A 26037-nucleotide genomic window follows, 5' to 3' on the forward strand; every position below is an offset into this window, starting at 1 on the left:
CAATTTGGCTCCGGAACTCTGTCGGCTTCCCCTCTGCACAGGTCCTCACTAAATACTCCACCATGTTGAGCACTTAATACATTAAGATGTCCAGGCTGTGCATGTTTTTATGCTCACCAGAAGACTTCCTTCTCTCCCACGGAGTTTTGGCTGTGGATTTTCGGTGGCAGAGAGTTCAGAGTTGCACCGGAAGAGCTGAAGGAATAGTATTTACTATTTACTGAGCACTTACCCATGTGCCCAGGAGGCATTAACTCAAGACTCCTCCCCCAAACTACAAGGGAGGGGAGGATGGGGGAACTCTGCACCTTAGAATTGGGAAATGTAAACACAACCCTACTCTCAGCCTTTACAAAAGAGATTTAAATGGCTTAATATATATTACTATTATTTCACTAAAACCCACTATGTCACTAAAATTTTAACTTCTCATCTTTCATGTCTCTTACTAACTTCCTTTGCTAGAAACATCACTGAGCGTGGTCTGGCTGGGCTTACTTAGGCAAATTTGAGAACTGTAGGATTGTGTACCTCCCATTCTTTTAATTCCTGGTTATAATTTTCCAGACACTGATTTGAATCAAGACATGCTTAAATTTGACAAGATAGTTTGGGCCTTAAAAAGAGGGACCGGGAGGCCCAGGATCACTAATCGCTCTGTGTGGCAGCTACACCTGCCTGGGCTCTGGGCCAGCAGCAGAAATTATTCCTGGGACTGACTTTTACCACGGGAAGTGCTGCCGTATTTTCATAAGGGACTATGACACGTTCAACACCTACATTTCATTTTTATAATATGCTTTCTTGCTTCAAGGAACATAGTTGAAAATTATCTCACAGGTTGTTCTAGGTGACGTTTCTAACAGATGATGCTTTAGATCACTATTTTCTAGGACATACCAAGATAGCTTATGACAGGTGCAGATAAATTCTCCCTTAGAATCACTTAACAGGCCAACACATCTAACTGCTTATTAATGATGAAGGGAGAAGCATCAGGAATGGAAGTGCGTTAACTGAACACACGCTGGAACCGGTCTCAGGAGTCGTGTAGAGATGAAGCTAATTGCACCACAATGTGAAGGTCCCTGCAGAGTTTATCTCAACACCAGATGATTCAGTCCCATATTCCACTTCCAATCAGGATTTCCATAATTTTTAAAAAGCAATTATTGCACTAATAAATGACATTCTATTATCTGTTCAAATTTCCTGCAGCCACAGTGGATTAAAACGGGGAACAGTAAAATGTATATCATCTCAGACACACAATTCTTTGCTTATATACTGTAAATATTTTGAAAATCACATTGGTACCAGCCTTACAGAAAAGACACGGGGTGGGTGGAATATTTTGGGGGATATTTTAAAAAGATAATGATGAAATTATACAATTATTCTTTGTCACGTGGGGATTTTTTTGCCACTTTTCTGAGATCTGAGAAGTTCAAGGGCGATGACACCAGAACCTAGCCTTTCACAGACTCCTCTTTCACAATAAAGTACTTACTCTGTTATAAGTCTGCTACAAAGAAGCGTTTTTTGTTTTATTTTGTTGGTTTTTTAAAACAGTTATACACTCAGATTAGCGGCCTCAAAATAACTCTAAAACCAATTTAACCCTCATTGTGGATTTTCTTGGTTCCTAAAAAGAACTAAAATGCCCTGAGCCTGCAAAAAAACTGGATTTGAACCCCTCTTCTGCCACTTACTAATTTAATGGCCAGAGTTTACTTCTCTGAGCCCTAGTGTCTCCTTCATAAAAATGCAGCCAATCCTAACATTCCTGTTGGTCAAAGAGAGACAACGTTTGCAACTTGCCTGGCACACAGTGTTTCATAAGTGATCTTCACCCCGGACCTCCACCACTCCCCGCCCCCCCGCCCCTCCCCCGACACTTCCCTTCTACCTTCCTTAATCTCGAACAGTGGTTTCTTAACCAACACTGATTTTGCCCCCTTAGAGACATTTGGCAATGTCTGGAGAGATTTTGGCCATCATAATTGGGAGCTGCTACCAGCATTTAGTGGGTAGATGCCAGGGATGCAACTAAACATCCCATGGAGCCCAGGACAGCCCCCTTCCCTCCCCAGCAACAACAATGAACAGTCTGGCCCAAATTAGAAACTGTGCTGAGGTCGAAATACCCTAATCCAGGGGACAGGAACTACTTATGGCGAGACTGAAGGACAAAAATGTAGGACAGCCAAAAAAAAAAATTTCCTGCAGCATTGGAGAAGTGGAAATTGCCCAGTCCTAGGAGACAGAGACAGGAGCCCAGTTCCCGATGCTGCCTCTTACCAGCGGTCACTTCACCTTCCTGAGCCTCAGTTTCCTAATCTGAGAAATGGAGATGACAAGTGTGCCTGCCACACTGCAGCGTTTATACTTTGTAAGCTACAGAACTCTATAAAAACACATACACACAAATAATAGCCAGAGAATCTGAGTATCTATTAGAGAGTTTGGGGACAGGTGGGTGAGCCGTATCTTCATGTGACTAATACCGTTATGACAGGAACACCTGTCGAGTCCAGTTGGATAATAACAACATGGCAATATTAACAGCGACATTTGACATTCAGGGAGCCAGTACTGCAGGCTAGCCGAATTCTGTTCTCAGCATTTGACACGTATTTAATTCATCTGACCCCATCATGGCCCTACGAGATAGCTGGTCGTAACATATCTAAGAAATACTTCCAGGCAAGAAACTGGAGGCACAGGCCGGTTAGGTCACTTGCTCGAGGACAGAGGGGCGCAGGTAAGCAGGAATTTGAACGCCAGTGGTCACGAGTTCAGGAGAATGAGTGTGACCCAGGTGTTGGGAGAAGACAATGACACTCTCTCAGTCCCCGGCAGCAAGTCTGAGGATCTACAGATCATGTCACACAGAACACGCGGTCATCCCAGCATAAGGACCAAAAGTAAAACTGGAAAACTAAAAAAGAAAGAAGCCCTTTTCTCTTTCCAGTCAGAGCAATAAAGTAGGAAAGTCCCCCAGAAGCAAACACAGGAGTCAGGGGCACTCACCGAGCCCACAAACCCCTCCCATGCCTTCCCCGCCGAGAGCCCAACCCCGAAGGCCAGGCGGGCCAGCTGAATGGCAGTGGCGCAGATGAAGTTCCAAGGGCCTCTGGCGGCAGTCCAAGGGTGTGTGACTCCACGCTGTCAGGAGCGGTAACTCCGGCCAAATGTGGCTGGCACCACGGCCAGCGTTGGGGCTCTGCTGTGGGGGCGGACGGGGGCTCTGGGCCCCCACCTCTGGCTGGTTCTCCCTCTCTTGTCAGTGGACCACTTACACACCCTTAACCAGGATGTATCTGGCACAAAAATGCAACCTGAAGTCATGCAATGAGTCTCCTGTCCCTGCCTGCAGGTTTAGGATGCCCTCACCAGGGGCCGGATCACTCTACTCCAGGAGGACCAAGGTGTTGGGGGCAACCAGAAGCATCCCCACCAAACCTTCTAGAGGATTAATATGACAACACATCAGCTCCAAAGGACACGTTTGGGATATTTTATTTTAAAAGATTCTTAAACTTCTATATGGAATTGTTCGGATTAGAGAAACGCTCTAACATGGTTGATTTTTCTTCTTTCATAACAGTGATTTCTCAGTATTTCTTGATGTGAGACGGATGAGGGGTTTCAAAGTGCTTTCATCTGAGTTCTTAAAAAAGAAATTGCTAAAGGATACTTAAAAAAAAAAATTCAAAGAAATCCTCACCAGTCTTCTACCTGTGAGCAGGCCCCAAGGCTCGGGTCTTTTTGGATACTCCTTCCTTCAGGGAACTTTTCATCTTTATGGACAAGCTGAGGGTGTGGTTGGAAGGGTGAACTCTGGAGTCAGCCTGCCTGGGTTCCAACTCTCCTACTTACTAGCTGTGTGGCTTGGGGCAAGTTACTTAACGTCTCTGAGTCTCCATTTCTCCTTGTATGAAATGAGAGCCTATCCCTCCCTGGATCATGATGAACACAAAATGATAAATCACTGTCAAGCGCCGGGTACCATGCCTGTCGCTCAATGGTGGTTGGAGCAGAGTTATCATCATTACAGGATCGGGGGTCGTGCCTGTGCTGATGAAGGCTGTTCACCTCCTCCTCCTACACGTCTGTCTCCTGTCTTGATTTCCTGGCCTTTACTTCCATTTTCCTTCTCACAACAGTTGTCCCTCCTGATGAGAGTCCCCACAAGCTAATCCGAGAAGAGCGCGTTGTGTCAGCTTCACCTCCTCACGCGCCCTCTCAGCAGCCCCTGCCCTCCCAGCCTCTGGCCATTTACCCAGAGGACTACCACAGACCTCTCCTCAAGGGTCTTCCTGGCCCAGCCCCAATCCTTGTGCACAGAACCCTAAGAAACAGCTTCCTGAAACTCCCCCCACCCAAGGCAGTCTCCCCTTTGAGAGCCTTCCATAGCTGCTGGAACCCAGGGTCGCAAACCTGCAGATGGACCAGTGCAGGGGCGGGCGGACAGGGCTGGGACGATCAGCCAGCAACATCCCACGGCTGACGTGTATTTACTGAGCACCTGGCCGGGCCAGGCACAGTGCTAAATGCCGGGTTAAAAAGAAGTTAGAAGACACTGTTCTTGGCCCACACCAACGGACAACTAAAAATACCAGACGGCAAAAAATGGCCCCAGCTGGAGGAAGATCTGATGGTGCCCGAGGCGCCCTGACGGGCTTGTGTTGAGCACAGGAAGGCGCCGGCTGCCTCGCCTTTAAATACTCAGTGCCTAAAAGTACACAGCAGGAGCTCAATAAATGCTGGTTGAAAAAGGAGTGAAAGAGTGAACTCTGCACAGAAAGCCTTGTATGTGATTCTTAATAAACGGTGGGCGTTTCAGCCAATTCGGTGGAACCTGCCAACAGCACGTATTACACGTGGTGGGTGAGGCCAGGTGTGCCTTCAGCACACGCCCTCCCTCGCTCGCTCCAGGCAAAAGGGTGGCCAGGGGCAGGGATTGCTACCATTACCTGTTTTTAATCTCCATTATTCACGGGGGAAACTGAAGTTTAGAGAAGTTCAAGGACTTGTCCAAGGTCTAGGTCAAGCTGGGAACAGCTTGATCTAGAACTGGCATAAGGTTATTAAAACCAGGGGAGGGTCCAGCTCAGTGGTAGAGCAGGTGCTTAGCACGCACGAAGTCCTGGGTTCAACCCCCAGTACCTCTACTAAAAAAATAAAAATACATGAATAGGACTAGTTACATCTCCCCACAAAATAAATAAATGAAAAGAAACTACCACTTTAAAAAATTTTTTAAAGATTATCATAGCACTCATTTCTAGGCTAAGCCACCCTACTAAACTTTTAATGTTTTAAGACAAGTCAGCAAACTTTTTCTGTAAAGGACTAGAGAATAAACATTTTAAGCTTCGTGGGCCACATGGTCTCTGTCACAGCCACCCAGCTCTGCTGTCGTTGGGGGAAAGCAGTTAGGGACAGGACGTCAGTGAATCCACCTCGCCTGTTCCAATCAGTTTATTTACAAAAACAGGCTACAGACCAGATTTGGCTGGGTTTCCTGACCCCTGCTTGAAGATAAAGGAAGTTAAAACGATTCCTTCTTAGAGTAACTGCACATGTACTGAAAAATCCACCCTTTTCTTTACTTCTAGGAAAATGAATATGATAGCCACATGTCACAGAGATGTGGGAACTATTTTAAGGATGCGAACACTACAGTGAAATACAGTATTTATATACACTCTGTGTAAGGTCTGCACGTTCCCTTCAAAACTAACCTCATGTATACATTTTTATTAGTTAGGGAGGTCAATATGTCTATCATAAATACATTTTAAAATTCCTTCCTACAGATTCTGTCTATTGGGATTATTTATCATGCCTGGCCCCCTGGCCTAGAGCCAGGCAGAATATGGGAGTTGTAATACCTTTAATCCATTACATGGATTTTTTTTTTAAGAGCTCCGTAAGACAAAATAAAGTGCACTCTCATGGCCATATATGCAATAAACCTGATATGCCACTTAATATTTGATGTCCTATTTTATATATCAGTTGTGACGGTTTCCAGCTGTCAACATACAAAATGACATAATTTTGGCTATCTTGTTGCTCCAGTGTTTTGTTGCTGTTGTTTGGAGAACGCCTAACAACACAAAAACAATAAATCTCGTGGTGGGCTTTGCAGGGTGATTATTATTGCTCCCCAACATTCTGAAGAAGTATTGAAATAGCTGTTCTGTGACATATGCCACCCAGCTTTTGGCATGGTGATTGGCCGTGTTTATTTTTATTAGGCCATGTTAACCTTGAATTGAAAAAGAGGTGGGCATTTATTTCCAGTTAGTATGCAGGTGGTCTCCAAGGATGGCCTGCCCAGTGACCCACTCCCCCAGGGAGCGACACTGCTGTGGAGGCCCTTCCCCTTGAATCTGAGCTGCTACTGAGATTGCTTTTTGACCAGAAGCATGTGGCAGGAGTAACACCGTATCACACATGAGGCTAGGTCGTAAGAGGCCTCGCAGTCTCCATTTGGGTTCTTTGGAACGCTCATTCCCGGGGAAGCCACGGGAGGAGATCAGGGGCCGCCACACTGTAAGGAAGCTCATGTCACAAGAGGAGGTGGTGTGGAGAGAGAGGCTCAGGCAGCCGCCAGCTGCTCCAGAAATCTTAGCTGAGGAGCTGGACATGGAATGGAGACACCATCGTGAACATCCAGCCTGGTCCACCCTCAGTACCAGCTGACTGCAGCCACATGAGCAATCCCAAGTGAGACAATAAATTGTGTTTTAAGCCATACGTTTGGGGTTGGTCTGTTACACTGCAATGAAGAGCTGAAATTAATCCTATCATTACTATTAATTGAAGATGACTTATGTGGAGCCATGAAGAACCCGTGGAAAGAGCCCATCTTGACTCTTTTAGAAGCTGGGAGACAGTAATTTGACGTTGCATTCACTGTCCAAGCTTTGCCTGCATTCCTGCCAGTTACAAGAGCAATGGAGTAATTCCATCTAAAAATAATTAACTAAGAAATTCTGGATAAAAAGGAGCATGCTAGTCGCTCAGCTATGAATTCAAAGACTGTAATGATTAATATATAATAGAGTAAGGCTCTTAAAAAATAAAAAAGCCTACCATAATGCAATCGGTCTTTTTGTCTCAAATTGCTTATAAAACTCATTCCAATCCACCGGAGCCCACATGTGACTACCACCTGCCTGTCACCTGCACACACCCTCTTCTATTTTGAGATGCAGATGTCTGCTTACAGGGTCGTTGTATTTTTATTTGTTCCTCCAGGGGACAGACTGAATTCTCCTCCCCACGCTGGACACTGCAATTCAAAATAATAGCAAAAACCCTGCAGGTAATGGGCCAGACTATTCACTTGATACTCACTAAAGGAGGGTTTAGATCACTTGCTCTCGGTTACCTTTCGCGAAACATCTGTTTCATATGAGCCAGTTAAAAGTGCATACATCTGTAAATAATAAGCCTGTGTGTGCACATAATTTAATGAATTAGGACATAAAAAGGAATTGAACAGTAGGGGCACAGCAATTAGAGTAACTGCCCATTTTGTTAAAAATGTATTGTTTCCAGCTTTCACTTGGAAACCCTTTTATTATCCTGTGGGTTCTGAGGCTTCCAACCGCCCTCCTTCCCCCACCCTGCAAAGAAACTGGGAGTCGACTCTGCAGAGCTGGCAGAAGGAAGGAAAACCACACCACGCAAAGCTGAGCCTGGGGGCGGGGGGCACTTCAGACACACTGTCCAGATTCCAGAGGCCCGGACGCCAGAACCACTCTGTGCCCGGAGACTCTCCTCTGTAAAATGGAGCAGTAACAGTGCCTTTCTCTTCAGGCTGCTGGGAGGATTAGGTGACGGAATTCATTTTACACAGTTGGCATACTCTGCAGATAATCTGCACTGAATAAAGTTTAATTACTATGCTGGTGATTGTATCATTTGAATAAAAATCAGTCACAACTTAAAAACATTAAGCGGAAAAAAAACAAATCTTGGTTCAAAAGTTTCTCTTGCTTGTTGATTTGGTCTTATTTCTATTTGATTTCTGCACCCCATTTCTAGGGGTGGACCAAACCAAGGAAGGAAGGGAGGAGTGGTAATGTGAACAGGAGGTCCTATCAGAAAATCTGTTGCAAGGATAGCAAAGCAGGTGCCGGAAGCCCAAGGAAATACCCTAACCTCATATTTTCAGGCCAACTTTCCAGCTAGCGTGTTTATAAGGGCTGGCTGCTATGGCAACATGGGCCTCCCAAGTTCTGGCCACGCCCTGACGTTTTCTTCAGGTGTTTTGAGTGACCCCAAAGCATAGAGATAAACAGACCCAGAGACCACTTGAGAGTTCCCGAATTTCAAGTTCATTGTCACCGAACTACACTCAGCCTAACACCTGAGCCCTTACAGTGTGCCTGGCACTGGTTATAAAGCAGAAGATGCTCGTGGGAGAGGAAGCATGGCATCTTCTAGAACACACACTGAGATTTCCACGGAGAATGGCCTGCTCCTCTCTGCCTCCCTGCAGTTTAAAATGTTTATGCAGAGTTGAAAGTAGCTGGGAAAGTTTAGAAGACACCCTGTCCATAGGAAAACCAGGCAGGTGTGGGGCACAGGCTAGAAATCACGTTTTCCCGTGATTTGCTTGCTGCAAGAAACAGAACTCAAGTCCAACCCACCGGGATGCTGGGAAAATCATGGTTGAGCTCTGCAAAGTATGTGTTAGCAAAATAAGCCCTATGTATTTGGCAAGCCGCAGGAAAAACAGTTCCACCCAGAAGGAAAACAAGTTAAACAATTACTAAAAATCACGACCCTCCAGGATTCTGTTTACATTCTCCTGCAGTCTATTTACCGTCTCCATAAAGAGATAATTAGAACTCTTGAACCACAATAAGGAAAGAAGAATAAAGGCAAAGGAAAAGGGACATAAAGAGAATGAACAAATATTGAAAAAACATTAAGAGCTGGTCTACAGAGCTGTGTTGTCCAATACAGTAGCCACTAGCCGCATGTGGCTATTGAAAGTTAAACTAACTAAAATTAAATAGAATAAAAAAATTCAGTTCCTCAGACATATTAGCCACATTTCAAGTGCTCAATACCCCCACAGAACCAGCGGTCACTGTGTTGGACAACACAGAACTACAAACGGTTTCCGTCCTTACAGAATGTTCTATTGCAGTGTGCTGGTACCTGGGACATTAAGGGGCCTGATGTGCTTGAACACCTATCCTCATTGACTCAACCACGGTTAACTGGGTACTGATCAGCTACTATACTAGCTACACTAACGCTCTACTACCACGGGGAAGCCAGAGGTAAAGGATACAACATCTGACCTCAAAGACTTGCCTGGTTAGTAAGGGAACCCAATCAAGAAAACAAAACAAACCACACCAAAAGGAAGAAATGAGGAGAAACACAGAAAACACACCAGGTAACTTGAATGGTCGTTATGGTGGTTGGGGATCCAAGTATTCCCAGTAAAAGTCTTTCAACTTTTCTGCATTTAAAATTTTTTTTCACAATAAAGTATTGGAAGAAAATCCATTTACTGAGTCTTCATTATTAGATACTTTAAATAAACTCTCTTATTTAAGTCTATGATAAGCTTGCAAGGTAAGCATTCTGGATCCATTGTACAGATGAAAAAATGGAGGCAACTTGGAGTGCTAACTTCCACAGCAGAGGCGGTGCATGAGGAGTGCCCCACGCCAGGGTACCACACTGTGCACAGAGTAACCAGTGGAGCATCCACTGAGAACTTACTACATGACCCACAGGAAGTCACTTCAATTCGTCCACCTGTCTCCTCAATATCTGTAATTCAATAACCATTGAATTTCAAACAAAAGAAACAGGTAGAACATGGTATATAAAAATCCCAAATATAGAACACTATATAGCACTTAAAATACACAGTCATCCCTTCGTATCTGCAGGGCATTGGTTCTAGACTCCCCCTGCCCCCTGGACACAAAAATCCATGGATACTCAAGTCTCTCATATAAACAGGCATAGTACATGCATCTAACCTCCGCATCCTCCATATACTTTAAATCATCTCTAGATGACATATAATACCTAATACAATGTAAGTACCATGTAAATAGTTGTAAATACAATGTAAACGCGATGTAAATAGCAGCTAACTGTGCAGCAAATTCAGGTTTTGCTTTTTGGAACTTTCTGGAGCTTTTTTTTTCCCGAGTATTTTCCATCTGAGATCGACTGAATCTGCGGATGTGGAACCCCCAGATATAAAGAGCCAACTGCATTTGAAATCACTGATATAAGTGTATTATGCAGGAAGTCAATTAGCATCCTTGTAATTAATGTAAACTTCATTACAGAGTAAAAGGCTTCCTAAGTTTGAGACCCTCTAAACAGATACTTAAAAATAGGTGGCAAACACCAAAATATCAATTTCAGTTCATCATCGCTTGGAAAATTTTCTTTTTTTTTTTTTAAATCATGGAAGACACAATAAGGCTGCTTGACTGAGAGGCACCACCCTCAGTGCCCACCTCCAGAGGATGGTTCTGAGTGTGCTCGGACAACAAGAAAAACCTTATTTCTCTCACCTCCCTGCGACTCCTTACTAAACACGAGGCTACTCCTGACCTCTGAGTCCTGCGAGCCGTGGAGGGATGAGACTGGCACAGACTTCAACACCAAACAGGACGGAAAACAACAAAACCAAAGCGTACACAGCCTCTAGTTTCTCCTACAATTTAAAAGGCTGTGACGTCTATGAGAGAAATAACGTGATCAGAGGATGTTCTGTGGTACAGTTCTTTCCCTCCCTCTCTCCCACCTTTCCCCCAAAGCCAAAGCACTCCAGGGTCCTTTCTTGGTATTATTAGGGCATAAATTTTTTTCTGGAATTCTTCACTCAGCTGTCAGACGACAGGGTGGACCTGCTGTCAAAGTCGCCTTCTCCGAGCCTCGATGTCCTCTTCTGCAAAAAGAGGCTCATCGAACCTTCCTCACAGGCTTGTTTGTGATAATAAAGCAGGTAGAGTCAGGAGAGTAGACTCTTGTTAAATATTTAACCACCCCCCCCAAAAAAAACCTAACTAAAAACCCCACAATAGCTCTTTCGTTGGTCCCTATTGGCAGAGACAGCAACGTCTTTGGTGTTGGTGGGATGATGAGATGGCTGCTAGGCAGATGGAAAAGGGCAGCCGGTCATTGTCCTTCCCCATGGACAGGTAGCCTGACTGAAGCTGGGGACCCTTCCCAGAACACAGTCTTTTAATATAATAAAATCACATTAAACTCTATTTAAGTTAAAAAAAAAGTCACTCTTGTGGGTTTAACTGTGATGCTTAACGGACAGCAGGTGGTGAAAGAGACGGCAGCCAGCTCCGCTCCAGCCTCTTCCCGCCTCCCAGTGAGCAGCACAGGGCGCCCGCAGCTACCCCGGGCCAGCCCGGCCGAGCTCGCTGCCAACAGCCCACGTCCATGGCAGCCCCGGGTGCCAAGGCGGAGACACTTCCAGCCCATTCCAGCCCTGGAGGGTGTCGCCTCAGCTGACATCCCGTGTGGCAGAAGACCTGCCCAGCTGAGCCCAGTCCATCCACAGATTAATGAGATAATAAATTGTCCAGCCGCTCAGTTAGGGGGCAGTTTGTTCCACAGCAGTAAGTCACAAAAACAGTCACAAAGATTTGAGTGATTTTTTAAAAATATAATCTAATCAGACCCAGTCCCCAAAGAACAGTAACAAACACTCCAGAAACATCCACAGGAATCTTCAGGAAGCAAGTTCGTAATACGTATATATGTACTCCACTGTGGAGTTTTAAAGTGTTTTGTGAATTACAATTAGAAATTGCCTCTGTGGCCGAAACCCACCTCTTGCCTGCTCCTTATGACAAAAATGTGTAACCCCACTTACGCACCAGCCCTGGCTCTCAATGGGTTTTAGTTCATTCCATAATCAAACTCAGGTTCAAAATCCCGAGGAGACTCCTGCGTCTGCAAGGGGGCTGTGTCACACTGACGTGTGTACACAAGTTTCTCCTGCACATTGTGAGTCCAGAGAGAGCAGGGACAGGAAGGGCTTCATCTCAGTGTCCCCACAGAACACATCAGGGAGTCTGGAGCATGGCTGGTACCCAAGTGAGTAACAGAATGTACTGGCCCCTGACAGCATCTTTGGGCAAAAGTGTATCTGGACCACTTCAAAGGTGACAATGCTCACATGTAAGTGTCAATTATTTGTACAAGATCTAGGGGTCTGGTAAATGGATGCCACTGCATCAGGACCACGGTGCGCTCCCACGGTGACAAACAGGAAGGACTGTCACCTAGGTGATGAACCACAGGCAGAGAAACCATTTCACAGAGGGAAGAGATACCAACGAAACGAACATGGTTCACTGCTCTGGAAGGCACGGAAGCCGCCGCGGCGGCCTGAAACCAGAGAAGGTCCACTCAGCGACTTGTGTGTGCTTCTAGGGCAGGGCAGAAACCTCATTTACATTATCTCTAATCTTTCTACAAATTCTGCAATGTCCCATCTCATAGCTGTAGAAATCGATCCCGTGTCAAGGCAGGCTATTTCCATGATCTCAGCCTGTCGGCCGAGCAGGGAATACAGGTGGAGAGAGGCCGGGGGAGGTGGGGGTGATGTATGTGCAGAGGAGCCGCCGTAAAACTCAGAGGGACAACTTCACAGCCTGTGGTCTGAGGGCAAGGAAATCAGTACACCTCCTTCTCCAGAGCGCTCTCTTCGATATACAGGTGACAGGACAACCTCTGTAAGAGTATTTGCAACTTGCACCCGCTAGAAGCCCAACGTGGGCTTCTGGAAACTCTGGCCCAAGGAGCAGAAAGATGCTTCACCTGCATCCTCCAACTTTCTCGGCAAATCCAAACCTGTTCCTCCTGTCTCTAGGTCCTATTGTTTCCTCTGATAAGCAGGGCCCCAGTGAGCAATTAAAGCCTTCGATAAATAATCTCTAAGCACATTCATTTGATTGACTGTTATTTGATACAGCAGTTAGTTTCAATGGGGCAGTTAATATTGATCACAGAAAGGACTCCAGACAAACATGAGACAGTTCCAGAACTCCATGGATTATTACCCTTTATCTGCCAGTCATCTGGGTTACTTGTAATGGTCACGGAATTTAAAATCAATAATAACAATTAGTGTTCTATACACCAAAACGGATGAATCATGTGAAATGGGTTTTCGTATACGATCAAAGGTAGAGCGTGCCTCTGGCATGGCAGGAGACTCTCTGCGTTTCCAGCCTACATCTGGCAAAGGGACGTTCAGGCAAGTCTTCCAAACAGGCAGCGAGAGAGAGCGGTATTAAGGAGAAGGTGCGATCATAAAAATGCAGGTGAAACCCCTGACAGTCTTAATCCAAAAAGACAAGCGAGGACATAAAAGTGATCACAACGAATGCTAACAAACGTAGTAAAATTAATGGGACTGGCAATTTAGTTTCTCTGAGACGTGCTTGTAGCTACCTTCTCCCGCTTCCGACTCCCAGGCGTTAAGCGTGAATTTTTGTAATAAAATGGCAATGGCGGTATTTTAGCGCCGAGGCACCACTCCTATAATGTCTGGATAATTAAAATGCAAAGCAACAGAGAAATGTTTCATCATTAAACTGTAACCAGCGCACTATGTGAAATCATCCATCCCAAAGACTTGTTTTTCATCAATTATTTGTTATTTATCTGATGTAAATATAAGAAGGACTAATTAAAATGTATGCCTTTTTATACAGCCTCTTGTCATTAAAGCCAATGAAAGCATTCTGAGGACCATAATGAAATAATTATGTTTGCCTTTAAGAATTCTCTTCAATAACACATGGCAGTGCTGAGCTAAATTAAAACATCAGGAACTAAATTTCACTTGCCTCCATTTCCATTTTAGTTAATTATACCCCCAAGCTTTCCAATAGGCCAGACCCTAAAAAAGTCTTTTGAAGCTGAAACAGCCTTCAGATCATCAGCCTTTTTATAATCATGGACTTTGATGAAAAGACAAAGGTACTGTAGCCCCGAAAGCTTTAATATTTTTGCGAAGAGGGATTTATTACAGAGGTCTTCATTTGCTCTGGAAATTAGAGAAAAATTAGGATAACTGTGACCCAAATCTTCATTTTCCAGTTAATGGATGCACTCCTCTGGCCTTACCTGCAGCATTTCTATTACAGTGCTCTGAACTCAGCTATTTTTTTTTTCTGATTTGATGAAATAACTTGTGGTGAACAGTAATTGATCAACAAGAACAACAACAAAATCAAACATTTCACTATATCTGATCAAATTAGGACATGCACTCCTAATTCAATACTAAAACTTGAAGAAAAAAGCAATCTTTAAGAAAAGTAGACTGAAAACCCATGAAGGTGGGGAAAAAAAAAAGGACCCTTTCAGTAGAATTTCTCCTTCTCCAAACCTCAAATCACTTGTGAAGGCCAAAAAAAAAAAGAGTCTGAATTTAGGAGAAAAGGAAGAAGAAAAGAAGAGAGAAAAGCCAGGAGGTGGTTTCAGGACTGGTGCGTCTTTAAGCTGCCGTCAGATGAGGTGGGCGGGGGTGGGAACCCGGTGTTTAGAAAAGTAAACAGGAGTCCCAGGGATTAGCTCTGACAATGTGAATTCCCGCCCATTTGGTTCTATAGGGAGAGCTGGCAGGGTTCACGGGTGATGTTTGGTGACGGCTGGATAGACTGTCTTATGAGACATCAGAGGGAAACTGTTGACAGCTTGGAAACGCGTACCCAGTACATGACAACCTAAAACTGCCATTATAACCTCAGACTCTGCTTTTATTAAAATCGCTCCCTTCCCCTCAAATTAGTCTTTGTTCTGTTTAGAGAAATCTCCTTTAGGGAAGGAGGGACATTGTCACCCATGATCACCCTTGTTAAAATTAGCTTCCTCCAGCCCCGTCCCCCCCCTCAAGCCCTCCCCAGTTTACTTCAACAGCTCTGGGGGAGCCTGGAGGCTCCTGGAATGCATGGGCCCTGACAGAGGAAACGCTGGGCCAGGCCGGGTCGCCTTCTGACGTCAGTTCCTGTTATCCTGTCTTATCATGTTGGGGACCAAGAGTCTTATCTTACTGAACGCCCCCCCCACCCCCTCCCCACCCTGCAAAGCCAGAGAGGAAGCAAGTCAGCGCTTCCACTGCCCGTTTCAGTTCCCATCCAAGACGCTCTGAAGGCTCGAGATAAATAATAGAACACCTGCAGACCCCCCTCTGCTGCTTCCTAGGTGGGGAGAACTTTCGCTTTGTTTTTTTATTCATTTCAGGGAGTTTGGGGGCTGGGTTGGGACCGAAATCAGGCTTTTTAATGATGAAGTTAGGAAGGCAGGAAGGAAAGAGGAACGTTCAGGGCAGCATGGTGACTGATGAGGTTGTGTCATTAGATCTTACAGATGGGCAGGTTATCTCATCTCCTGTTTAACAAGAGGTGCTTAGGCCAAGCCACTTACAGACAGGATTCTGATAAATCTGAAACCTGAGTTAACTCTGCTCCCCTCTCTCCATCACCTCCAGCTCCAACTTTTTAAGAAGAAGCTGGCCAAGAACTGATACAGATTTGTTCACGGTGATTCAATGTTTAATTCTACCCCCTCCCCACTCTACACACACACACGCACACACACACACACACACACACACACGCGTGATCAGAATCTCCGTCATAATACTTAAATCCATTTTGCCAGCGATGCCTTCTATTTACAGATCTACATTTAGCCACGAGAGGAATGCATGTGCGGAAGAATGACCCAGAATCTGCACAAGGCGATCTCCAGTTATAATGGAAAAATTAGGCTGTGGAGTGCTGCGCTTATACTGACCATAGAATCCAAACAAAGACTTTCTGTGCCTCTCCTGAGTCCAAGGGGCAGCCTCGGAGATGTCGTCATGTTGAAATATCTGGCATATTTCAAAGACTTACGTGGGAACTGTGGCAGTACATTGAAAGTGGGTTATTCTAGAAAATCTGAGATGTTTGACTGCCATAACTACCCTGTAATGTGGAAGGCAAGATTCTACATTCATATCTTTTGGAAAGGTTTTTAGCCAAGATTTTTCTAATTAATCTTCATCAAAAAAAAAAAAATTCCCATTTCTGAAATAATCTATTTAACTGATAGTTAACTGAATTTATATTAGAACATTTAAAGTATAAAAATGTCATTTAAGGATAAATTTATTGGCACTTACATGTATAATGCAAAGTCTATAGAAAATTCTTTTTAAGATGTACCAAAATGAGCACTGCCTTTATTGTTTAATAAGTCCTATTCGACTCGAAGAGTTCTACATTTTGCATCTTGGTTTTACATCTTCATTTTCATCCCAAAGAGTAACTTTTTAATTAAAAAATTCCCAGCCTTAATTTTTTTATATTTTAACGATGATAATTTCCTTGAGAGCAGAATTTATCATCTTTATCATTTATTGTGTATTTCCCTTCAGAGATTATTTCTTGATGCTTGTGGAATATCTAAAGGAGAAAACAGCAAGGTTTTCTTCCCTTTTCAGCCATCTCAGGGGCTTAGCATGCTGAAGGGAAATTACAAGCACCTGATATCCAGAAGTTTCTTTTATGCTTTAAAGAAAAGTTCACAACAGTACTGACTGCTTATATAAGGTCAGAGCCAGGCTTCCAGAAATGAGAAGAAAACTTCTGGTTCAGGTCAGCTATCCTATTAGAAATTGCCATTCTGGTCATTTATCTACTAAGGAAAAAAAAGGCCTGTGCTGATGCAAGGCTTTGCATTTTGAGCTGGGAAGTCAAATGGTAACCAAAGCTTGCGCATTCATTCCACAGCCTATGTTTAAGGGACAGATCTTCCCAGGCCATTCCACAGCCTAAGGCTGAGACAGAAGTCTCCTAGTGTTTTGATCTACTTTTTGGAATTAACCCTTTTCTGGTGATAAAATTTTAACGTGTGCATTTTTTTCTTCTAAGTTGCACAGCAAGGCTTTCCTAGCCAAAGCACCAGGTTACCTGGAGACGGACAACATTTTAGTATTTCTTTTTTCTTACAGGGAAGGAAAAAACTTTATGAATCTTCCACTTGTTTTCAAACGGCCCTATCCTGCACTCTCTGAGGTTTTAAGCATAATTCCCTTTTCTTCCCTTCTTTTAGATGGTGTTGCCACCTTCATGTGGCCGAGAGAAGCAGAAAATTATGTTCTACTTTAGAAAAACAATTGAGCCTTTTCACCGAAATATTTATTCAAAACCCCATTCAATTCATATGGTGGCTGTCAGCCTTTATTTAGTCTCTCTTTCAGAGGGTATCTTTGATTTTGCCACTTTGACCCCAATTTATATCTCACTAGGAAAGGATTTAGATACTGTTTAATACTTAAAATTCAGGTCCCAGCACTATGGGAAGGGGATTTTTTTTTTCCTTCTTTAATCATACCTACATACTGTTTGTTTTTTAAACAGATCATTTCTCCTCATTAAAAAAGAAAATCTTTTTTTCCCTTTTTTCTTTTGAAGTGTTGAGTAGGGAAAAGATAGGGAAAAGGGCCAAGAAGTTGTCACACTCATGATTTCACTGAAAGCAACTACTATATTTAGACCACAAACATTAGGATTTACCCTATGCCCACTGAGCAATTAATGCTGAAAACATCTGGAGCAGCCTAAACCCAAGACAATCCAGGGGGCATCTGAAGAGAAACTTAGTGGCTCCGACACCTCCAGGGGCAGTCTTAAATCGTATTATTTATACCACATTCCCTTGGTAACCCGCTACTCCTGACTTCGAATTTTTAGAACAAGCAATTCACAAGCCCTACTTCAACCGGCAGCTGACTGGCATGTCATTTTTCTGTCTTTAAAATTTAAAAGGAAAAATAAAAAGAATATTCTCACACCTTTCAGAGAATGCGTCTGGAATGTTTTAAGTTCAAAGGCTTTACTCTAATTACTACACACACACACACACACACAAGCAGCATTAAAAAACAGTGGGATCTCAAAGAAGAAAATAGTTTTGGTTAGAATTTAGTACTGTTTTTTTCCCCTTCTTGCCCACTGTTTCCTCTGTGTTAAGAGCACAAACAGATCTGCTTCTTGTCAAAACAGTCATTAAGTAAAATGGAAGAGGCTGTGGTTTTAATGTTCGTACTTATACAAACGCAGCCCTAATATGCTTTTACTTCAAAAGCCCTGGCTGGCTGTGCCACTCGGAGCCAAACACCGAGTGGCAGAGCTTTATTAGAACTTTTATTTATGCTTAAAAACTTAATCGCTTGAACAACTAAACTGACCAGTCATAAAGCGGTTTGTGGAGGATAAAGCCACCCGGCAGGGGCAGAAGCGATATTTACATTCTATTCATTTAACCTGGAGTCGGGCTGTGGGATTCAAACCCTTGTGAAATTGACCACAGTGAGCCCTAATTGCCCTGCTGACAAAAATAAGACACTGAAATTTCTGAAATCCCTTTGTCAGAGGCCTTTATTTACTTTTTCTAATGCAAGTTTCTTTGATTAGCTGGACTTCGCTGTTATCAACACTTCTTGCTTATCGGCTGGCCCTAGGCGAATGACACATTCACCACTCGCTCTCCACAGATAAGACAAATCCCTTGTTTAACTTGTTCAAGAACAAACAAAGCTTTTCTCCCCACTCCTACGACTTAATAGGCATGTTTGGAGGGTTAATTACAAAAGGAAGAATGTCTACTTGTAAAATCTCTATTAGGTCTATCAGCTCCACGCCAGGGTCCTGAACATTTTTTTTTCTTCATTAAAAAACGTTTCATTAAAACTTTCTCTCATAAGAAAAACTTTTAGAGAGCTCTAGTTCCCTGAGATTCCAAGTGAAATTGTTCTTGCTGTTTTTAACTGCTACAGAGAGGACAGGTCTGAAAGATTTGTTAGAGGGTTGGAAAATTATTTTGGAACCGTTTCTTTGAGTTCTCCAAAAAGAAAATGAGCAGCAGAAAAGAAAAGGCATTTGGGGAGCAGCTGAAAATGAAGATGCCTTCTGAAAAATGATATTCTTTTTTTTTTTCCTCCCCTGGTTATGGCTCTACGAAATATTAAGTCAGACAGCCAAGCTGTGGGCATCAAATGGTTATTGATTTTTCAGCTACAAACCTGTTGATTTCCTACCCCTAGAAGCAAGTCTTTATTCTTAAGTAAAAGTTTCAGAGAGGACGATTTAAATCTTGTCATTGTTCCCTCTCCTTTTTTTTTTTCTCTCTTTCTCTTTAGATAAGCCACCATGTTATTAGGAAAACTCAATTTCTTCCAGTTAAACTTTGACCTCTTTGAAAACAAAGATTTAAAATGTCATTTTCAGGCTAATGCTCCAATGAATTGTCAAATAAAGTCCTAAAAACATTTTGATAGATAGCTGAGCCATTTATCTAAATCACTGTCAGGGCGGCGATGAATCCTGCAGGCGCCCACTACAGCCACCCGAAGGTGGGATTTTCTGGGACTTCTGGTCATTTCTCAAGCCCACAGCCAGGCTACTGTTGACCAGTGCACGCCTCGGCACCGTGTCAGCATCAGATAACCAAACAGTCAATATTTTTTTAAAAAACTGGGCTACCCCACTTATATTTCCTCTCCTTTAACCGATGTCCAGGTTCCCGGCTGAATTACAAGATATGGAAATAATGGATGGCTCAGCCCAAGGGGTGTTCTTTGCCAGTAGTTTTCTAGCAAAACAGCAACTTCTTAGAGCAACAAAGTGACTCGGAAAGGTGGCAGCAGGGTCAATGCTAAGAAATATTGCCTTTCCTCAGCAAGGAAAACATTGGAGGCAGCAGCTTTAACTGGTGGTTTATGAACTTCGGGAGCAGCGGCCACCTTAATTAGGCTCAATTCCTCGCGAGGAAGATGTCGTATTTTAATTACTTTGGACTGTTGAAACACACAAGGGGGGATCCATACAACTAGTAGCTAATCCAAAGAACAGCAAAGTTAAATCCCCTTCTGCATACATCTTAGTAAAAACTGTACAAATGTTTCACATTGCCTCACTTGAAGAATGTTTCAAAGTCCTGTGGTCACCCTCTACTTTCCACACCCCGCCACATGCATATTTTTTTTAAACTGTTTTCCAGGGTCCGTAGGATTGGTAAGGAGAGGAACAGGGGTCGGGGGCGGGGGGGGGGGTTGTCTGGGAAGAAAACCTCTAACAGGAAATTTTCAGCAGAGGGAATCAATATGCACACCAGCATATCACACCCTTTCAGCCTTAAATCACTAAATCCTTTGTCTTGCTACTAGAGCAGTTTGTTTCCAATGTCTGTACTGCATGCAAGAGACACAATTCATATTTTTTTTTCTTGGTAGAAGAAGGGAAAAAATAAACCTACATTGAGCAGTGTGCCGATGCTGCCATTCGGTTTGGGTCAATCCACTGAAGCATGCTTTGAGAGCTTTCTCCTGGAGCATGCAGGAAGACGGGCTCGCAGTGTAGAAATCCAGGATTTGCCCAGGACTCACTGACAGAACATCCATACAGTCAAACATGATCTCCCCTGCACCGTATGTCTGCAAAAGTGCTTATCCTCTAGGTGTGGAGGCAAATGGCATAGAAAAGTCCACCCAACTCCATCAAACTCTGCCCCCTTTTTGGCACGTAGGCTGTTGGTCTTTTTCCCAGCCTCGAATCATGAATTATGACAGACAAGCCAGCTAAAAGCCTGTAATTGATCCAAATGATCATTTACCATTTTCCAGGCTTGCTCGGCCAATCCAGCCGGGGCGGGGGTTCCCGGAAAGATCCCAAGTTCTCCTTCCAAGCAGATGCCCGCAAAAAGCCTTCGGAATGCGGGGCGGATCCTACCCCGACGGTGCCCAGACGAACCCTGCCCGGCTCGCGCGCGTCCTCGGCATCCCCGTCCTCAGGCGGCTCGCGCGGGGACTCTGGTCCCCCCTTTGGCAAAGAATAGACCCTCCTGCCTCTGAACAGCTCACTTCCTACTACTTCTGTCACACAGAATGAAAGATTGAATTGCCTAATATATGCGAGTGAACTTTCGGTGAACCCTTCCCGGGCTGCTAACCTTCAAATGACCCAGCGAGTCTGACATCACCAGCTCCCAGGATTCTCACAGAGCCGAGCACTCCCAGCAGCCCCGCCGCGCGGGCGGCCAGCGGCCCGGGCGCGCGCTCCTCCCGCCCCGCGTCTCCCCTCCGCGCGGCGCGGAGCCGGGAGCGGCCGCGAGCAGCCGCGGGAGCCCGGACGCCGCTCGGGGCCCGCCCGCCGGCTCCCTCCCTTTCCGCCTCGGTCCGCGGGGCTCCGCGCGGCCGCGCGCCCCACGCGCCCGCTTGCCGCCCCCCGCGCCCCGGGCACGGCCCGTACATTCCTCTGTGCGCCTGTCTGTCTGTTCAGTTCCCCGTAACGGATGTGTTTTTCCACTCCTGAAAAAGCGCGTGCAAACCCCAAACTGTAGCGCGAAGAAGGGCCGCCCCTCCGGGAAGCCCGGGGTCGAGAAACTTTCCATTTGATAGCCTGTTTCTCTCTCTCCCTCTTGCAGGCCAAAGGCATTGCATTTGCTCCTGAGGGAAAATCCAGCTTTCTGGACTCATTTGCTTCTTAAAAATTTCTCCCAAGTCTACATGCAGCATATGAAGTGGGTCAAGAATTTGCTGAGAATTAGTCCTGCTCCCAGCCACACATGTAGTCACACACATGCAATCGCACATACAGACAGGATTTCAGGTCCTGATCTGAGAAAACATAACGTAGTGATCAAGTGCGTGGCCATGGGAGCCAGACCCAACTAGATTCCAACCCCAGTTCAACCACTTAGCAGCTGTACGATCTGGGACAAGGAGCTAACCTCTCCGAACCTCAGTTTCCTCATCTGTAAAATGGAAATATACTACCAGCCACCTCCGTGGGTTGGCAGGACAAAAAGAAACTGTTTGTACAGCACTCAGTACACACCCTAGAACAATTAGCTGTGACTCATCTTATTTTCCCAGAAGCCCATGGAGGCTGAGACCTGCCCGGGGTCACACCGCTGAGAACCATGCCCAGAATCCAACTCCTGGAATCCCAGACCATGGTGAAAATCACTTTGCCTTTCCAGAATAGCACCGGTGACCTCTCTCATCACACACACACGCTTGCACGCACACCACCACCACATAATTAAACACAGATTTTTGAGAACTGGTTAAGTGTGAAGGTTTTTATATTTCCAAGGGCCACTTTTCACCAATACTAGCCCCTGCCCAAACTTGGCTATTCATTAGAAGAGAGTAATTTTAAGAGAAAGGGATTATTTTTTGGTACCTCCCACAGTGAGCTGACCTAGAGGAAGAAGCCTTTACGGCCATCACTAGATGGACAGATGCAGTATTTACAGCTAACCCCAGGCAGAATGCCTCAAAAGGGAGAGCCAATCCACCCTGCAGCCATGTTGCACAACTTGCTTAAAGGAGGCAATGTACATCAAAGAAAGGGAACTCTGGGGAGGAATTAAGACACCTTGTGTCCTCCACTGCATCTCCAGTGTTGACTATTCTCCCACAGAGCAGGGAGGGTAAGTGGGCGGGCATGAGGGAAAGAGCGCCACTCCAGTCTCCTTTCTGTGGCTAGTGCTGGAATGTGCCTTGGCATTCAAGTCTTTTTAAAAGCCCATCAAGGGCACCCCGCCCCGTGCAGTGCAGCTGCTTTGCTGGGCTAGCAAGAGTTGCTAAGTGGCACTCGCGGTATAACATGAAAAGTATGCATTGCACACACTTACGGTACATTCAAACAATTTTCAGCCCAGCAAGCTCAGTTCTTGCATTTGAAAAGTCCAAGGCAATAATGGGGTAAGATTTTGCTGAAAATATGTGTTTGTTATTTTTCTCTGTGCCTCTTTCTCTTGCATATGGCTTATCATTTTGTAACAGAGCTTTATTATAAGAAAGCCTTTGACAACAAAGAAAACACACATTTAAACAAGGAGCACAGAGGGATTTACAAAACATTTAACATACTGTCATTGAGATAGTTGTAAAGATATCCAAAGCACTACATTATGTGCCAGTTTCTACCTGGTCCACAAGACTAGTAGCTCCAATGCTTATTTAAGGTCCTTAGAGTTCCTTGCAAACAGGGCTCATTTTATACAAGATCATGGAGGTGCATGAAAAGTCATTTGAGGAGTGGAGAGGAGGCAGCAATATTTAAAGTACAGTGGGAGGAACTAAGTTAGAGATGAGAAACATGGCATCATGGCCAGGTGCGTGTGTAAGGGTATCTGTTACCTGTGCACATCCATCCTTAGCATCTTTCCAAAGGACGGGGTGCCACCGGTCACAAAGAAGTGAGCATGGGGGTGGTATACCCCAAATTCTGTTTACCCTCATTTCTTAAGATAGAGTATCAGTCTCATCTAGGGAGACAGCTGCTCCCAAATTTCTTTCCTCAATACTATGTCCTGACACGAAAACAATAACAAAGATAATGTGCGTGTGTCTGTGTGTCTCTGCGTGTGGGTGTGTGTGTTAGGGGTTAAGAGATTGGTGTTTCCTCTTTTTGCACAAGAAACTTTTAAATTTCTAATCACCTCGGAACCCAGTTCTCCTAACTGTAGAGAAATAAACTTGAGCCTTGAATGATCAGTGTTTAAATCCTTGCGAGTAGAACATTATGGTTTTTTAATAGTGCATCCATATTCACTAGTCAATTCATCATTTCTCATCATGAATTGATTATGCAGATAGCAACTGTTAGGGCTATTACTTAATCTAAGTGTTAATTTATAAAGCAGCCCCCCAATTTAGCCACACGTTTCTTTTATCATGTCTTCATCAGTCAGCCTGATTCTTATTCTTCTTAAAAACTTGATTCTTCCTCTAAATTCTTCATCTGAAGTAGAATTAAGGAAAGATACACAAGTAAGCCACATTCACCATAAAGATTAATGAACAGGTAGAAGGTGAAAAATGGCCAAGTTAATTTGTTGATAATGAAGTTTAAACAACTGACACCTATTTTAAACATTAATCAGAGAGTTAATTTGGAAGAATGCTATTCTAAATATCCTCTTAGTAGGGCAGAAAATAACATTCTGATAGGTGTCATCGCCTCCAGTTTCTTTGTGTTTGACCAATGAGGAAAGGGGCTCTAGCAGAAGTATTTCCAACCACAAACACAAAAACAAAAGTTTGAGCCCCAAATTCATTTTGTTTCAAAGTAACTGTATATTTGTCAGTGTGACACAGCACATTTGAAACCCATAATCATAAAACAAAAATTTATAGTCAGGGTTCAGGGTCTACATCTGTTTCTCTGGTTTTTGTACAGCAATTACCCACTGGACAATCCAGAAAGAAACACCATGAATCATGCTCGGCAAACATGTTTGAACTGGAGAGTTTCGTGAAGAAAGAGCAGGCGTCTCTTGCACCAGTCTTACAGCCGGCCGTGTTCAAAATTGGTCAAATGCCTTGTGATGTCTAAATAAAAAGATTCTCACAGGCGCAGACACATCCACCCCAGGCACAAGTCATGCAAAGTGCAGGCAGACATTGGGGTGGGGAGGCGGGAGGTGGACACTGATCGTTTTAAAAAGACACACCTGCCTCTTCCATGTTTCTTTTTGGTTTTATTTTTATTTATTTATTTTTACTTTTTTTTTATTATTATTAATCTCATATAAACCCTTTTTGCCACAATTCTCCCCCCCAAAAAATGTCAGTATTTAGTGAGTGGGCTTCCAGCAGGGAAACCAAGGCAGGGAGGTGTCGCCAGCACAAGGCAAGTGCTGAACTGTTCCCAGGGCTTCTGCACCCCCAGGCCGAGCCGCTTTCCCATCTGGGAGCTGGGGAAGTTCTAATGCTGATCAACCCAAGAATGCGCCCCGGCCGGTCCATCTGAACATCTGCTCAGGGACCAGGGCTGGTGGCGGCCGTGATCTTAGACCAGCAGGCAGCAACTACTTCCCAAACATGCAGCTTTCTCCCTGCAGAGACTGGGTCTTCTCAGGGCCCAAGAAACATTTGTTCGTCCTCAGAAATGTCTCTCCACCTTGAGGGCTGGCCACTGCGTCCTGCCTTCATTTGGTCCCCTTCTCCCCGGCTGCCTGCTTTTTCCAGTTTCCCGGATGAAATCTTTCCACCGGTTACTTACAGACATTGCCCCCAGACAGGGCCACCCCCTACCTTTCTACACCCCACTGGCCCTGCTTTCGCTGTGTGTGGCTCATGACGATGCCTTTCCAGCCCTCCAGTTTCTGCTAGTCCCACCTTGAAATCCAACTCCTGGCCCTATGAGACCCCTCAGTGCCAGCAACCAGCTGGAGAAAGCGGCGTGGTGGGTGGGTGGGGGGCGGGTAATCTCTCTGTGGCTATTTCCTCTTGTCCGTTTTTTCCTCTTTTTAATTTAGGTTTTTTAAAAAAGTAATGCACTTCCATAAAAACTCAGAATAGAGTCTAGAAGATATAAAATGAAAACTGATGTGTCATCCCTCTGTGTAGTCAGTCATCAGATGCTGAGCACCTGCCATGTGCCAGGTACTGGGCACACGTTCCTATACCTTTTGGGGGGCATTGTGTGTTTCCTTTTATATTTATACAAATGTAATCAAATAATACATCTTTTCAGCAGTGTTTTCTATTTAGTAATATTTCTTAAAATTCCTTCAAAATAAACAGTACACATAGAACTGGCTCACTAGGGGGAGGGTACAGCTCAGTGGTAGAGTGGGTGCTTAGCATGCACAAGGTCCTGGGTTCAATCCCCAGTACCTCCACTAAAAAACAGAATAAAATAAAAAACTGATTAAAAAAATATATAAAGAAACTTAATTACCTCCCCCCCAAAACAAAAACAATTTTTAAAAGAACTATCTCATTAAAAACAACAAACAATACTTTAAAAAAACAATTAAAAAATGGACAGATGACCTGAATAGACATTTTTCCAAAGAAGACATACAGATGGCCAACAGGCACACGAAAAAGTGCTCAACAACACTAATTATTAGAGAAATGCGAATCAAAATTACAATAAGATATCATCTCACACCTGTCAGAATGACTATCGTCAAAAAGACCACAAA

At 44.3% G+C, this 26037-nt stretch overlaps 1 protein-coding gene across 5 annotated transcripts in view; it reads right to left on the reverse strand.

The window, feature by feature from the left end:
* Positions 1–26037, reverse strand: part of RARB (retinoic acid receptor beta) — a 374673-nt gene that overhangs the window by 138514 nt on the left and 210122 nt on the right. The window contains exon 1 of one of the 5 annotated variants that reach the window (XM_014552023.2): positions 21040–21214. The exons of 1 other annotated variant lie outside the window; for it this stretch is intronic. Coding sequence is in view for 1 of the 4 variants with exons in the window: in XM_006176297.3 (XP_006176359.1) it covers positions 20347–20503 (157 nt within the window). In the remaining 3 variants the exon portion in view is untranslated. 3 more of the 5 variants (XM_006176298.3, XM_006176297.3, XM_032488461.1) reach the window with 3 other exon arrangements.

Source organism: Camelus ferus, chromosome 1, assembly GCF_009834535.1.
Source record: "Camelus ferus isolate YT-003-E chromosome 1, BCGSAC_Cfer_1.0, whole genome shotgun sequence".
In the NCBI taxonomy this organism is placed as follows: Eukaryota; Metazoa; Chordata; class Mammalia; order Artiodactyla; family Camelidae; genus Camelus; species Camelus ferus.